Source organism: Maylandia zebra, linkage group LG11 (genome assembly GCF_041146795.1).
Source record: "Maylandia zebra isolate NMK-2024a linkage group LG11, Mzebra_GT3a, whole genome shotgun sequence".
In the NCBI taxonomy this organism is placed as follows: domain Eukaryota; kingdom Metazoa; phylum Chordata; class Actinopteri; order Cichliformes; family Cichlidae; genus Maylandia; species Maylandia zebra.
In genome coordinates, this window is record NC_135177.1 from 32,471,655 (window position 1) to 32,485,559 (window position 13,905).

The 13,905-nt window shown below is 39.5% G+C and overlaps 1 protein-coding gene across 1 annotated transcript in view; it reads left to right on the forward strand.

Annotated features, from left to right (window-relative positions):
- The window catches only part of agmo (alkylglycerol monooxygenase), a 49,451-nt gene that overhangs the window by 30,551 nt on the left and 4,995 nt on the right, over positions 1-13,905 (forward strand). Inside the window, exons 11-12 of the mRNA XM_004560185.5 lie at positions 794-876; positions 2,040-2,145. Coding sequence (XP_004560242.1) covers positions 794-876; positions 2,040-2,145 — 189 coding nt within the window. The remainder of the gene's footprint in view (positions 1-793; positions 877-2,039; positions 2,146-13,905) is intronic.

The window sequence follows — 13,905 nt, forward strand, 5'->3', positions numbered from 1 at the left end:
GACTGAGCTCAAATTATTTCCTTGTCTGATTCATGGAAAGCATTATTGTATCTGTGTTCCTGTAAGAGGCTCCTGGTAATATTGTGCTTATGGCAGCTTATGGGTTATGACTTGGATAAACGTATAGAAATACAGTTTTATTGCATCCTGTTGATGGGTTGATTTTTGTGCTGGCAAGCGCGAGCCCTCTGGGTATTTACAGCATGGGAGCAGTCAGTGAGATTTGGCTGTTAGACTCTGTATTGAGTGTCAGAGAAATATAAACCAAAGCTGACAGCCCACAGCATCCTCAGGAGACAATGGCTTTCCAACGGCTGCCCTTAGCCAAGGCCATAGGTTAGAGAACACAGATTAGAGCGTACGTTACTCTTTGTGTTTATGCAAGTCTGTTTGTGTGTATGTTCCAAATAGCTTGGAAAGGTCAGTGAGAATCTGCATTGGATTTCTCCTCCAAAGTTGGTTGTTTTGGCTCCATTTAGGGGATTCAAACTACAGTCTCTTCAACTGTGGTCAAGTCCCCTGTCAAGACCCATCTGGGATGATTAGAGCGTCTATGTAAACTAGGCATGTCAGTGTAAAGTAAGAGGCAGCATATCGTGTGTGCCAGTACACTTATTCCGAAGGTCAGACATGTTTTGGTTGGCATTACAGCTCTGCGGTTTATGACTGCTCTCCCAGTAAGGTCTCCTGTGATTGTAACTTGACTGGCCATGATATTGATTTAAGGGTTTGAATCTAATGTATTTTTTCCTGACCGCATTTCTCATGGTATGCAAATGTATCTCAATCCTAGATACTGTCCCAGTTAACTATTCTGGGTATGACTGGCTACGTTCTGCTCACTCTCACGTCTCTGGGGTTCCTCATCGACCAGAGGTACAGTACAGATATTTCTTTATGGATTCATTTTCAAAGAGACTTTTAGAGGATTTAAAAATTAGACTAAACAGTTAAAAATGTCTCGGGGAGGTTAGAGAAAAGCAAGACTGAGAACTATTCTGGCTTTGGTAGAGGTTCTCAAGCTTTGAGTGGCAATCATCCAAAGACTGAATTTGAAGGAATACAAAATGTGGAGTGTTAAAATTAGCATTGAAGTAAAAATGCCAAGTTGATTGTACTTATCTGTTTAGATTTCTTCAGTTGTTCTTTATTCTCCTCTGAGCTGCTAATTCCTAATAATGTATTTGCATCTTAAACTCAATGATTCTGAAAATGGCTTGCTTTTAGACAGTCCAACCTCTTTTGGGGTCCAAGAACGAATCAAAGAAAAACTCTCAAAGAATCTCTGGGAGCCATAGGTCTTTGCCAGCCCAGAGTTAAAGGTCTGAACATTAGTATTAATATTACTGTGGGGTGGTCAGCAGTATGTACCCTTGTTTTCAGTAACTAAACTATGAACCTTGCATTGAATCATTTCATTTCTCTTCATTGTTACCAAATAAAACTCTGCATACTTAGCTTGTGAAATTCACTAAAAGAAACAGAAACAAGATAAAGACACACTCCTACTATACATGCTTTGTTGTGAGTGAATATAAGATTAAATTCAGTTGACGCAAGTACCACAACACTGGAGCTGACTTCAAAGTGGGGCGACCGTGGCTCATGGGTTGGGAAGCGCATCTGTAACCGGAAGGTCGCCGGTTCGATCCCCAGGCTCTCTGTCCTGGTCGTTGTGTCCTTGGGCAAGACACTTTACCCTACCGCCTACTGGTGTTGGCCAGAGGGGCCGATGGCGCGATATGGCAGCCTCGCTTCTGTTAGTCTGCCCCAGGGCAGCTGTGGCTACAACCGTAGCTTGCCTCCACCAGTGTGTGAATGCGAGAGTGAATGAATAGTGGCATTGAAAAGCGCTATATAAATCCAATCCATTATTATTATTATTATTATTATTATTATTATTATTATTATATATCTCAAACCAAATCTCTCCTCATCAACTCTATTTGATCAGCACAGGAAGTTGATATTAGCTCACATTAAAATATAATTATTCCATCTAAGTGATGCGTTGTTGCTTAATGTGTCCTTATATTCAGGCCATCATCGGCTGTCTTGGAGCTATTTCGCTGTGTCGTCATGATGACATTGCTGAGGTACAACTACATGAAGCCCCTTGCACCTTCACTGGCAGTGCCTACAGAGGTAAGTGCAACTGTAATGTGTGGAGTGCAGTTTAAAATAGGCAGCAGGACTTGAGATTTTCTTTTCATTCTACTTAAATAATAAGCAAATAGGTGTGCCGTATATGGAAGATGGAATTGGTGTTCATATCTGGAAAGTGAAGCCAGTGCAAAAGTACCTTAAACCTGCATTTTAAAAAATAGATGGGCTGATATTTTATATTATAAATAATAAATATATAAATAATAAATAGGTGCGCAGGGAAGAAAAAAGCCCTTATACTTAAACACATCTGTGAGCTCTGTCTTGAGAATTATTTAATCCATGTTGCTAGTTGCAAGTCTTGTCTTATGCAGCATGATAATGCAATTTAGCAATTCTAAGCACCTATTATTGCTGGTGTACAGCAGGTGACTTGGAATGTAGGACACACATATTAACAAGCATACAGTTCATGGAAAAACTCTGTTCGTTTGCTTTTTTGGCACTTTTTTTATGATTATTAGACATAACTTGTCTAGGACTGCCACGACAGACACTATAGGCAAAAGTATCGGGCCACATCTCTTAATCTCTGAATTCAGGGGATTTCATAGCACCTAGCTATGAAGTTTGCCTTTGCAAACATTTGTGAGAGAATAGGTTATTTTACGGAGCTCACTGAATTTGAGTGTGGTATTTTTAACAGATGCCACCATTGCAACAAGTCAGTTTGTGAAAAGTCTTTAGATATTCCATGATCAACTCTATGTGGTGCCAGGAAATTGCAGCTCAGCTTTAAAGTGGCAACCAACCTAAAGTTACAGAGTAGGCTCGCCGTGTGCTGAGGCAGACTGTGCATTAGTCGCTAATGCTTTGCTGAGTCGGTCACTGCAGCGCTCATAACTTCCTCTGGTCTTAACATCAACACAAACTGTATGCTGAGGGCTTCGTATTGTTTCCACAAACAAACAGCAAACTGGAACCAACTGAGCCTCAGAAAGAAAGAAACATTTAATAGTCATCGTACTGCGGCTTCAACACGCTTTATGGCTGGCTACTGCTAATGACACGTACTTTTCTGTTTCTGTGGCAACCCCATCAGACCTGCTGAATTGGACTGAGTCAGTTGCACAGATGCAGTTATGTGACAATTCATAAGACAGGTGAACTATGGAGGATTTATATATTTAATTAGCAGTTTATCTGCTCATTCCTGCTGCTTCTCGCTGTTTTCCAAAGTAACACATTGCTTTATTACTAGCTGCATTGTTAAAATGTGCTACTGTGCACCCTGATCTTTAGAGTCACTGCAGTTTCTGCTAAATTTATGATTACAAATACGTATTGCATATTTCAAAGGCTGTTCATTTGCTGGTTTAGCAACATCTTTCTTTAGCATTTTCTTTTAGCAGAATTGATTATTAGTGAATAATGGTCTGTCTTTATGCATTCCTTTGATGGTGTTAATACATCCTGGTAATGATGTTTGCTCTTAGTTGATATGCAAGTTGTAACTGGTTCACATTGCCCATTTGATCCACTAAACAATTTAGTTAAATTTTATCCACTGATTTTGTGATATCATCACTATCTTGAGTTGTTGTGCAACAATAATGGCGGCACCGTTGAATTAACAGCCACCTGTCTAGCTGCCATTTCCCTGTCTCAAAATGAGGTATTCGTCTAGATTACTTACAAAGGTGTTGTCCCTTTCACGAGTTAAACAATCTTTGATGGCGTGTCTACATGCACTGGTCCCAGAGGCCATGTTTACCCATTTTTAAGTTTGTAGTTTGGCCAAGTCTTGGAAATAACATTAATTAGCCACAGTGAAGTTGTTTTTTCAGCTGCAGATATTGGCGGTTACCAGTTAAAACAAAGAATGAAATCTGATGTATTAATCGAGTGCCCGGATCAGCAAAATGCGATGGCCTTATTGCTAAAAGAAAAAAAAAAAGTAGCACTAAAACACGATGGTAAAATGGATGTTTAAAAGCAGCGCTGTCGACAGAGAAAAATTTAAATTTGGCTAAAATCTTACCTTGAGTTCTCTTTTCACGTGTGTGTGTGCGTGTGTGTGTGTGAGCTTTTCATCACACGGCATGATGTTGTTCATCCGCAGTCTGATTTTGCTCATTCATCAGGAAATTGTAGCTGTTTGTACTACTATGTTTCTTTTGGCTCAGCAGCCGAGGTTCAAAGATCATGGAAACAGCAGTTGACAAAACAAACTAACCTCAGGTTAGTAGCTGTTCTGGAGCTTCCAGTCATATCGCATGACCTTTTTATTTAGGTTTTTTTAAATACCCCATACCCCATGGAACTTATACCTTTGATATTCACATTCTCAATGTGGTGACCTTCCGAATAATTTCCAAAAACTAATTCATATAATTTTTCAAAATACCATAATTACATGTGGTGGAAATCCTTTATTCATTTGACTTGATATAGTGTTTGGCTGCATGTGTAATTCCCTCCATCAAAGCATAGTTCAGCTTGAAAACGAGAACCAGTTTTTGTCCAAAATACATTATATGCAACATTGAAACTGTCTAAACACAAAGTCCAACCAACAACACCTAATTAGTCTGTTATTAGGGTGTAGAATAAAGACTGGGTATACAGTGAATCATTGCATGAGCATGTTTTTCTAAGGCTACTTACTAATTGCTTTCTCTGGTGGTAGTATGTTTTCTATCTCTGTGCATGTTGAAACTAGTTTTATTTAGCATCAGTCTGATTATATACTTGGAGCCTAATTCCAGCTTGTTAACTATGGAAAATACTGAAAAAAATGTCTTAAGATGACAGTGGTATGATTTTCACAGTACAGCACTTAGAAATCCTTACTTTATGGAATCATTGAGGAAAAATATGTGAAGCTCTGGTATTAAATGCGCATATGCCTCATGTATCGTGTTTCTTCGGTTTGTGTGTGTCTAGCCTGTTTGCCTGTAATTGTGTGTGTTGTGTGGTCTGTGTTGTGTGTGTGAAATGTGTGAGCTGGGTGCTAAGTCCAGCCTCGCAGCCCTGTGATCTATGAGTCCAGATGCGTCGCCCAATTGACCATAAAATTGGCGTGCCTTTCTGGCTCTGGCAGCTCAACTGTAAGGCGGCTGACCTCTCATTACTTGCCCTCCCTTGCAGCTTTTTTTTTTTTTTTTTTTTTTGTCCTCCCGCTTTCTGCCTCCGCTCACCGCTTGCCGTCTCAGCTAGTGTGAATGAGAGCAACACTTCTGGAACCAATTAACGTCGTCTGCTGCTAACTAGCGCTGGCTGATGAGATTTGCACGTGAGATTTGCAATCGCTGCTTTTATGTCCTCTGACTGCACATCTGTGGCGCTCAGGTGTTCAAATGACAACCCGAGGCTCTCCAACCTTTTCTTTTTCTCACCATAAAATGAAATAAAACTGAATGAATAATAATTCATCTAAAATGAAGCGCGTAACCAATCACCTCGAGAGCAACGAAACGGGGTGATTTATGCTGCACATGCTGCACGGCTGTGTCACTTTGACAGGGCTGTAAGTTTTATGCAGCCGTTTCCTTAAGCAAATCATTAGGCCTCATTTCAAGTCATAGTACATCAGTTTGAGCTGAATGAATGTCTTGCTTGCAGGTGGGGCTCATTGAAAATCCTCACAATTTACTTGAAATGGTTCCTGACATGTTTGTGCCCTTTGTTCAGAAATACAGCAAAGGGGAATATGGTTGAACCACCCCCAGACTTTAAGGTACTCAAGTGATATATGGATCTGACGCGTGAGGCGAACGGCGGGCTCTTTGTTACAGAGGGAGGGCTTGTTTTGAAGTCGAGCCAATCAATTAACAGTCACTCGAAATGTAAAAGGGGTAAATTCCCATTTAATTGTCTTCAGACTCACTGTACATTTGAGAGAGGGGGAGGGGGAAGTACAACAAAAAAAACTAGGTCGGTTTGTGGTCCTTCAAAACCAGTGGTGTGATATACTGCACCCTTAAAACTCACAGTGGTATTTATAGTGGCTCTGGAGATTTCCCTTGTAAAGCTGCAGGCTTGACCTGTAAACCAGGGCTGCCTCTTGCTCCCAGCCGCCCACTCGCCCGCCCAAACCCACGTCTGTGCGGCTCACATGACGGCCTCACTGCTTCAGAGGAGACTAAGCTGGTAACCAGGGCTGATGGAAGCTTTAGCTCTCTGTGCATGTAATATTTATTTGTATTTGTGTGTGCTGTTAGCTTTAATTTGCTTTAATTTATGTCATTTAAATAAAATTTTAATTACATATACATACCACAAAATATTGCAGCTTATAAATATAATCTGTGTCTTTCTGGTGCACAAACTATAGAAGAATAGAAGTTTAAATTACAGTCAATATTTAAGCACTTTATTGTGCGCAACATACTGAGTTTAAGAAGTCATTTATACATTAATGTCAGCTTGGATAGCTTATCAGATTTGCATGCATGATAGACAATTTTAAAACATCTAAATAAACAAAGCCTGTTGTGCTGTGGCTGCACAGTTTAATCATTTAGGTTTGAAATGAGTGACATTTATTTAAGAAGGCTATGAATAACTGTACACTGGTCACAGCGCACTTCTGGGTTTTCTGGTCACACCAACACAACCTTTGCTAACCAGCACTACAAACCAGATTTTTCTTCCGATTATTTCCCATTCTCCACACTGAAACATAAGCTAAAGAGTCTCTGTTTTGATGCAGTGGGCAAGTTTGGGCGTGCATGGGGGTGTGCGAGTTGAAGAGGTCAAAATGAGACTTTCTCAGGGTGAAATAAAAATAGCCGCAGTGCAGGGGTGCACAAGGAGACGGGTCAAGTTAAAATGTTATTTTTCTTTTTTAAGCTTTTGTTCGGGCGGACCTCCTTACACCTCGTAAAGGCAGCTAACCGTGGCATTTGGAGAATATGTAATTTATGCTTAAAAATTGATTTAAATAAACATTTCTTTAAATCAGTAATTTGATTCTAAATAACTAAACATTTGATCGATTTAACCACAACGTTGTGCAGTTGAGGATGTCATCACCTAAAAGCTATATTTTTGCCTATGTTTGACCTCAAACATTTTGTTTTATTCTTTTACCCTTTGCGTCACCTATATTTCTGTGTTTGCAGTGTGGCTGGGTGGGTGGGGCATTTGCACTGTGATGTAACACATGGTTTTATGCTGTGTGGGCCTCTGGTTTTGCCTGAAGGCACAAGAAAACAGGCCACAGAGCAGATCGTAGACACTCTGTATCCCAGAGTAATTATGCAACTATTCTCTCAAAGACCACTAACAGCAATTCAAGAGGAGAGCTCATAAAAATTCACCTGCCAGGCTCAAACCAGTCTTTTGGTTTTAGTAAGAAATAAAAAAACAACAACTTTGTTTACAATTCGTTCCCCCCCCCCCCCCCTCCCCTCCATTATTCTTGATAGCTGCAGATGGATGTAAAATTTTAAAAAGGCATCCAACTAAAATAATTTTAAAAAGCCAGAGATGCTTTTATTATGGTCTGCTTTTCTTTTCATTTACAGTGACTGAATGGTTTCCTTGTAATAAAAGAATTTAAGTAGTTTATTAGCTCATGCGGGTTTGACTCTTGAAGGAAAAATAAATCTGTGTAATGCCTTTGATTCCAAAACGTATACATGTAAAAAATGTTTTAAACCCTTTAGGATTTTCACTCTCCGTTCTCCTGCTGATACCACTTGCCAATCTCTCAGATCCCTTTTCTGTCAGACTAAACGGGAAGATGAGGTGCTCCACAGCTAAATGAAGAGGTCACAACAATATTATTAAGTTCATGTCAAACACAAAGGCTTCGCCTCAACACACATTCGCTTTATCTTCAACAAATCACCATACTTGTCTTTAAAAATTACAGCTCACACCCCGGCTTTCCCACCATCCCAGCCATGAGTGAGCAGATAAGGCAGTCGGCGGTGAGAGGTCGCTGTGTTGTTTCCACTGGACAAAACTCAGGTGCGAGGGGTTAGCGGTCTCTTCTTTTGAAGCAGGAATGTGTGGTGGCAAGAGGCAGTGCTGAGGTTAACAGGCTTGTTTGGGCCTGTGGAAACTCTGCGAGCATGACATCATCTGAGAGCTCGCAGGAATGGAAAAGGAAAGGAAATCTCCTCCCAGAGAGAAAATGGAGGGATTTGAAAGAGAAATGCTGGGTAGGACTGTTCCATTGGAGTAAACAGCGGGGTGGTCGAGCATACACAGTGTGAAATATTATCACTCAATGTGCAGGGGATCGTGCCCGTCAAAGAGTAACCACTTGGTTTATGTTGTCAAACCACTTGCCAGGTAAAGTTATGGAAATCTAACAGAAAGTGGACCTTTGGGAGATTTCTAGGAATATTTAGTTTGGCTTTTGCGGTATCAGGTTTTCTGGTCTACAGTGGCTTTCTTTTAAATTTGTATTCCTATTTGTGCTTTAATTCATGGGTCATTCAGTTTGTGATATAGCTTCCGAGCCAGCGTGTGAACCTGACTGAACCTGACAAAAGCTCTTCTGGTGTGTGCACGTGGTTTCTCTCTATTCTAAAAGGCACCGAAAGCTGCTTTCAGAGAACTTGAATGCCGGTTTCCAAAGAAGTCTGCTCGCAAATTCAAAACATTACAAATTATAAAAGGTTTAAAGTTCAGAATAAATTAAAGTTTTATACTGTAAAATGTTTCGATAGTGCTGAATGAAGGCTTAGCATATTAATTTAGCTATCTTTATCGCAGTGCAAGCTTTCATCACTCAGGACTCAGTTTATTAATCTCTCTTTCGAGGCTACGTTCATTGGATTACTGGCTAACAATCACACGTCTGATTTTGTAGTAAAATTCTTTGTGGTGTATTTTTTTCCTTAGTAGTTCAAGCTACAGCTTTTTGCCTGAAGTGAGCTGGAAAATGTCTCCTTCTGCCAGGATTTGTGAGCAGTGGGGGGGTTTCAAGTTTGGAAAGTCTTCAAATCTGAGGCTGTAAAAGTTTGAGTGGCTGCTATCAGAGAAGTGACCACAATAAGCACATTCTCTGCTGTCCGGTCACAAAACAAACTGCATGAACTGAGGCTCAATTAATATTTTCTACCCTGACAATTAAAAAGGTGTTTTAAAAAACAAAAAGGTCTGTTTGCCAACAGCATTTTTCTTCTTGGAACTTCATGTGGAACTTTCAGACTTTGTTTGAGTCCTTATCTACCACTTAAAGCCAAAATCTCCAATCCACATTTTAACACCTGCCACATGTTTCTCATGCTGGGGTCCAAACATTCAAGCATGCACCTGCACTTTTACAATCATATAATTGACATGGACCTGGTTTTGGCCACTCAAAATGTGACACATTGCACTACACAGGCAATGCTGACTGTGTGCAGCAGCTTGTTGATAATGTGGTTCATAGTAACAAAAACCAACCAAAATCTTGTTCCTTTCAATGAGCCATACTTTAATGATGAAGATGATAATAAATATAATAATAATAATACAGTATATTTTTTGTGACTGTCTTTCAACTTTTCTTTGGATACTAGCTGCTCTCTAACTCCAGTCAGCTCCTTGTACTCGATCATTTTCAAGGGATTTTTTTTTAATTTTTCATTCAAGCATAAAAAGGCACCTAACTCAAACAAATTTCCAATTTTATCTTAAGGCTGTTGCTACATCACATTTGCCAAAGATAACAGTTGGGCAGTCGTAAAATAGCATTTTTTCAACAGCGTGATGATTCCCAAAGAGCTATTTAGATGAAAACTTGGCGTGTCGTTATGTGATGTGCAGCGTGTCCTTTAAGAACATGAGGAAATTGGGCAAATGGAGGAGAAAGACAGTGACGTGTCTTAAAAAATGTACAGCACATAAACGGTATCAGAAAGTTATGTCCTTAAGAAATTCAGCAGTTGCTGTGTACAGAAAAGACCTAATACAGGACCTGAAGTCTGTCTACTGCTTTGCCAAGGTCTCAGCAGTAGCCATAACAAGGCCACTTGTCATTCTTAGATAGTTTTTGTTGGACAAATCCTTCTCTGTAAAGACGAAGGTCTTGAAGCTCTGAGACAGTGACTTACTTGCAAAGGTGACCAAACTCACTAATACTTTCCTAAAATGATGGACTTCTTCCTCTGCAGAAGCTAAAGCTTCATTTTTGCTTATGAAAACCAAATTATCATCTTTGCACGGACGTGTCTTACTGGCTCGTGGTAGATTTGTGTCCTTCTTTCATATTGCTGCCAAATTCCTTAATGTTATCTGTGCTGCTGATTTACGTGTTCTTTTGAAGAGGTCTGATTTTTGTTTCAGATTGCCATAGTTAAATAAACTTAAACTGGGCTGTAGATATTTGTAGAGAAGTTTTGCTGCTGTACCAGTGGTTTGGCTCAGGCCTGTAGAGATGCACTTGGCACCAAACTCCACAGTAGGAATGTACAACAGAGACTGTTTTAATTTTTATAAATGTCAGTGGGTGGATTATAGAAATCAGGGTAAAGATACACGTCTTAGAGGCCCTTGGAGGCTCATTCATGTGTACTTCTTCTTAGAGGAATGTATTGAGCTAATCCACAGTGGACCCAAACATCTTCTCTCGGCTTCATAAAAATACAAACGGGGGCTTCATTTTGCAAGAGCATAACCTCCTGTCTGCTCCATACACTGTTTTTGCTTTCATTTCCTTTTCTGGAGTTTTGCCAAATAGCTCGCCTTCTGCTTTCCTGCTGGCTAGTGTGCTCTTTAGCAATTAACCAGCCAATCTGGCCACCCAGGGAACCACGGTTAATACTGAGGTGATGACTTCTTCTCTTATTGAGGCTGAAGCGGTGCCAGGCTGCTGGACTCTGAAGTGTGCTGAAGAGATATGAAAGCTGGTGTCCTCTGGGTTTTCTCGTATGGTCTCAATGAGGCATAGTGGTCTGGATGAGTTGTAGCTGACCTTACATGTGACCTTCGAAGAGACACATGGTAGATGACTGCAGCTCTCCAGATGTGTAAAGTAAAACTTCTAAACAACTGTATCACTCTAAACTAGCATATCATCAGGCCACTTTGTGTTTTGCTACACTTCGCCATGCAGCCACTACTGTTTCACATGTGTTTTGTCTGGCTGTGTTGTGTGTGCGTGGGAGCGTAACGGCGATATTTCTCATGGCAGCGCTACAGAGTAGGCACTACACTCATTCTCTGGTGGGACGTTAAACTGCTCGGCGTATCCTTCCTGAGTCTGCTCAAACAACCAGCACAGAGACTGTATATCTGCTCATAATGAACAGACAGGAAGTCGTGTGTGTGTGTGTGTGTGTGTGTGTGTGTGTGTGTGTGTGTGTGTGTGTCTCTCTCTCTCTCTCCCTCTCTCTCTCTGTACACATGTTTTGTGTATATGTGCAGGTGTACTTGTGTGGGACTGTGCACAAAAAAGCTACCTATGCTCATGTGTCCATACTTCTGTAGATGAAAATGGTGATTAGTTAACTTCCAAGTGTAAATTTCAAACTTCAACTATTATTTACCGCAAGTATGTACAGAGTAAACGCACTACTACAACTGTAAAATTATGTTAAAGCTGTAATGGAAAGTGTGTAAATATTAATAGAAAAAAAGATTTGGTGTTAAAAGAAATGGATAATTAAAACAAAAATCAGATAACACAGAGATGACAAAATGCAAAAACACTGGAACTAAGTGGATGATCTTAAACAAGAGGATATGAAAGAGTAACCTGGGGGGGGGGATTATAAAGACGTCAATGTTTGGCATTTTAATTAGTTTTATTACTCATATATTTGGTAAAGGTACTTATGAACTGTATACAAAACCTGTGGGCTAATTGAACCCATGTGAGAGCAACTTTGAACGTTTTTCCTAGTCCCAGAATAGTCCCACCAGAATTTTTAATGGTTAAAGGTCACTGTTAATTTGCATCATTCCACACCATGTGAGCAAGTGACTATTTCCCCTTGATAAAAGTTTATATAAGACAGGCTAAAATCTATAATATTGTGCATGTGTATAATATGTGCACTCTGGTGACAGTGGCAGAGAAAAGGACATTAAAGAAACTGATGGACATTATGGACAATGCCAGGCATCCTCTGCACACGGCCATTAACAACCAGAAGAGTCTGTTCAGTGACAGGTTGCTTCTCCCAAAGACAAGAACTAACAGACTTAAAAACTCCTCTGTCCCACACGCCATCAAACTGTTTAACTCCTCTCTGGAAGGGAGAGGGAGGGGAAACAGGAGGACAAAGGAGGGGGGAACAACTAAGCTGTAGTGCCTCTTCACCTCACTGTGCAATACCTTTTGTGCATGCATATATATATATATATATATATATATATATATATATATATATATATATATATATATATATATATATATATATATATATATATATATATATATATATATATATATATATATATATATATATATATATATATATATATATATATATATATATATATATATATAAAATATTCTGTAACTCTGTAACTTCTGTCGGTGCTGTGCTTTTTTGGAAATCGAATTTCCCAGAGGAACCCACCCGAGGGATTAATAAAGTTCTATCTAATCTAATGTGTATATTTTATATACATGTATTTAAAAATAAAATGCAGTACATAAATTTGCACAATTTATAAAATCTTTCTTGCCAAAACCCCCGAAACTTAATTTCTCCCATGTTTTTGTTTGAAGTAAAGAATGCAGAAATTCGTGTAACAATATTCAGACTCTTCAAGATGCTTTTTCTGATCTTAGTGGGTGTTCGTGTCAATCTGAAACTCATGTTAATAATTTTTAACACTACATGAACCTCCAGTAATTAACACCTCACCAGTGAACTAATCAGACACCTGTGTCTGCATTTCTGTTTATTAACAAATGCTATCAAATGTGGCGTAGTTGCGTTAGAGCGCTGGTACGTGGCAAGCAGCACAGAGTTGCTATATAAACTTAAAATTAACCAAATTGTTATAACAAATCAAACAGAATGCAAACTGTAATTTCATTTCTCTCAAGTCTTTAGAAATGTGGCGTTTGGATTATTAACAAGAATTTTATATAGTTTATTTTCACCAGTTCAGCAATGTCCTGATGTAGCACGCTACACCCACACAGGCAGTTTCAAACAAAAAAAGCTCCGAATAATTTTCCGATGCAGTTCAGTCCAGGTCTGGTGGACTGTAGGCAGCCATATGGAGAGGGAGCTCTGGAAACATCCCATTACAGGTCATATATCACACGTCTGACAGCAGCCATTCTGCCTTGTTTTCATTTCAATCACGAGTGCAGCTGCATTGGAGAACAGCAAGACTCCGCCATGTTAACCCACTGAAGGCTGGAAGGTTGTTACTGTTATTGTTAGAGGACACTAAGGCGCACCCTGGGGTGTCTAATGTCTCCTTCATGCTTAATATCCATCAGCGGCACCCAAAATGACCCAGCTCAATATGGTGTTGGATGAGTGTGGTTCTCAAGGCCAATACATGTGTGGGAACTGGTCACATTGAAGCGACATTTCACTGAGAGTAAAGCACTAAAATGTTATCCAGGCAGAGATAATTGTTTACTTACAGTAAAGTTGGTTAATCGTGATTAAATGTAGCTTGAAAGAGACACACAATAGGTGTTGCAAGTCTTTAGATGTCAACTAATCTATATGTTTATGCAGACTTGAAATTTATACAAAGAGCCGCCATGCTTCATTTCATCCCTATTTTAGTTTTGTAGTTTTTGAATTTTTAAGCTATTGCCAAAAACAAGTTCTAGCTTAGCCAAGTGAAGAAAACAGTTTTTCAATGAATGCAGTT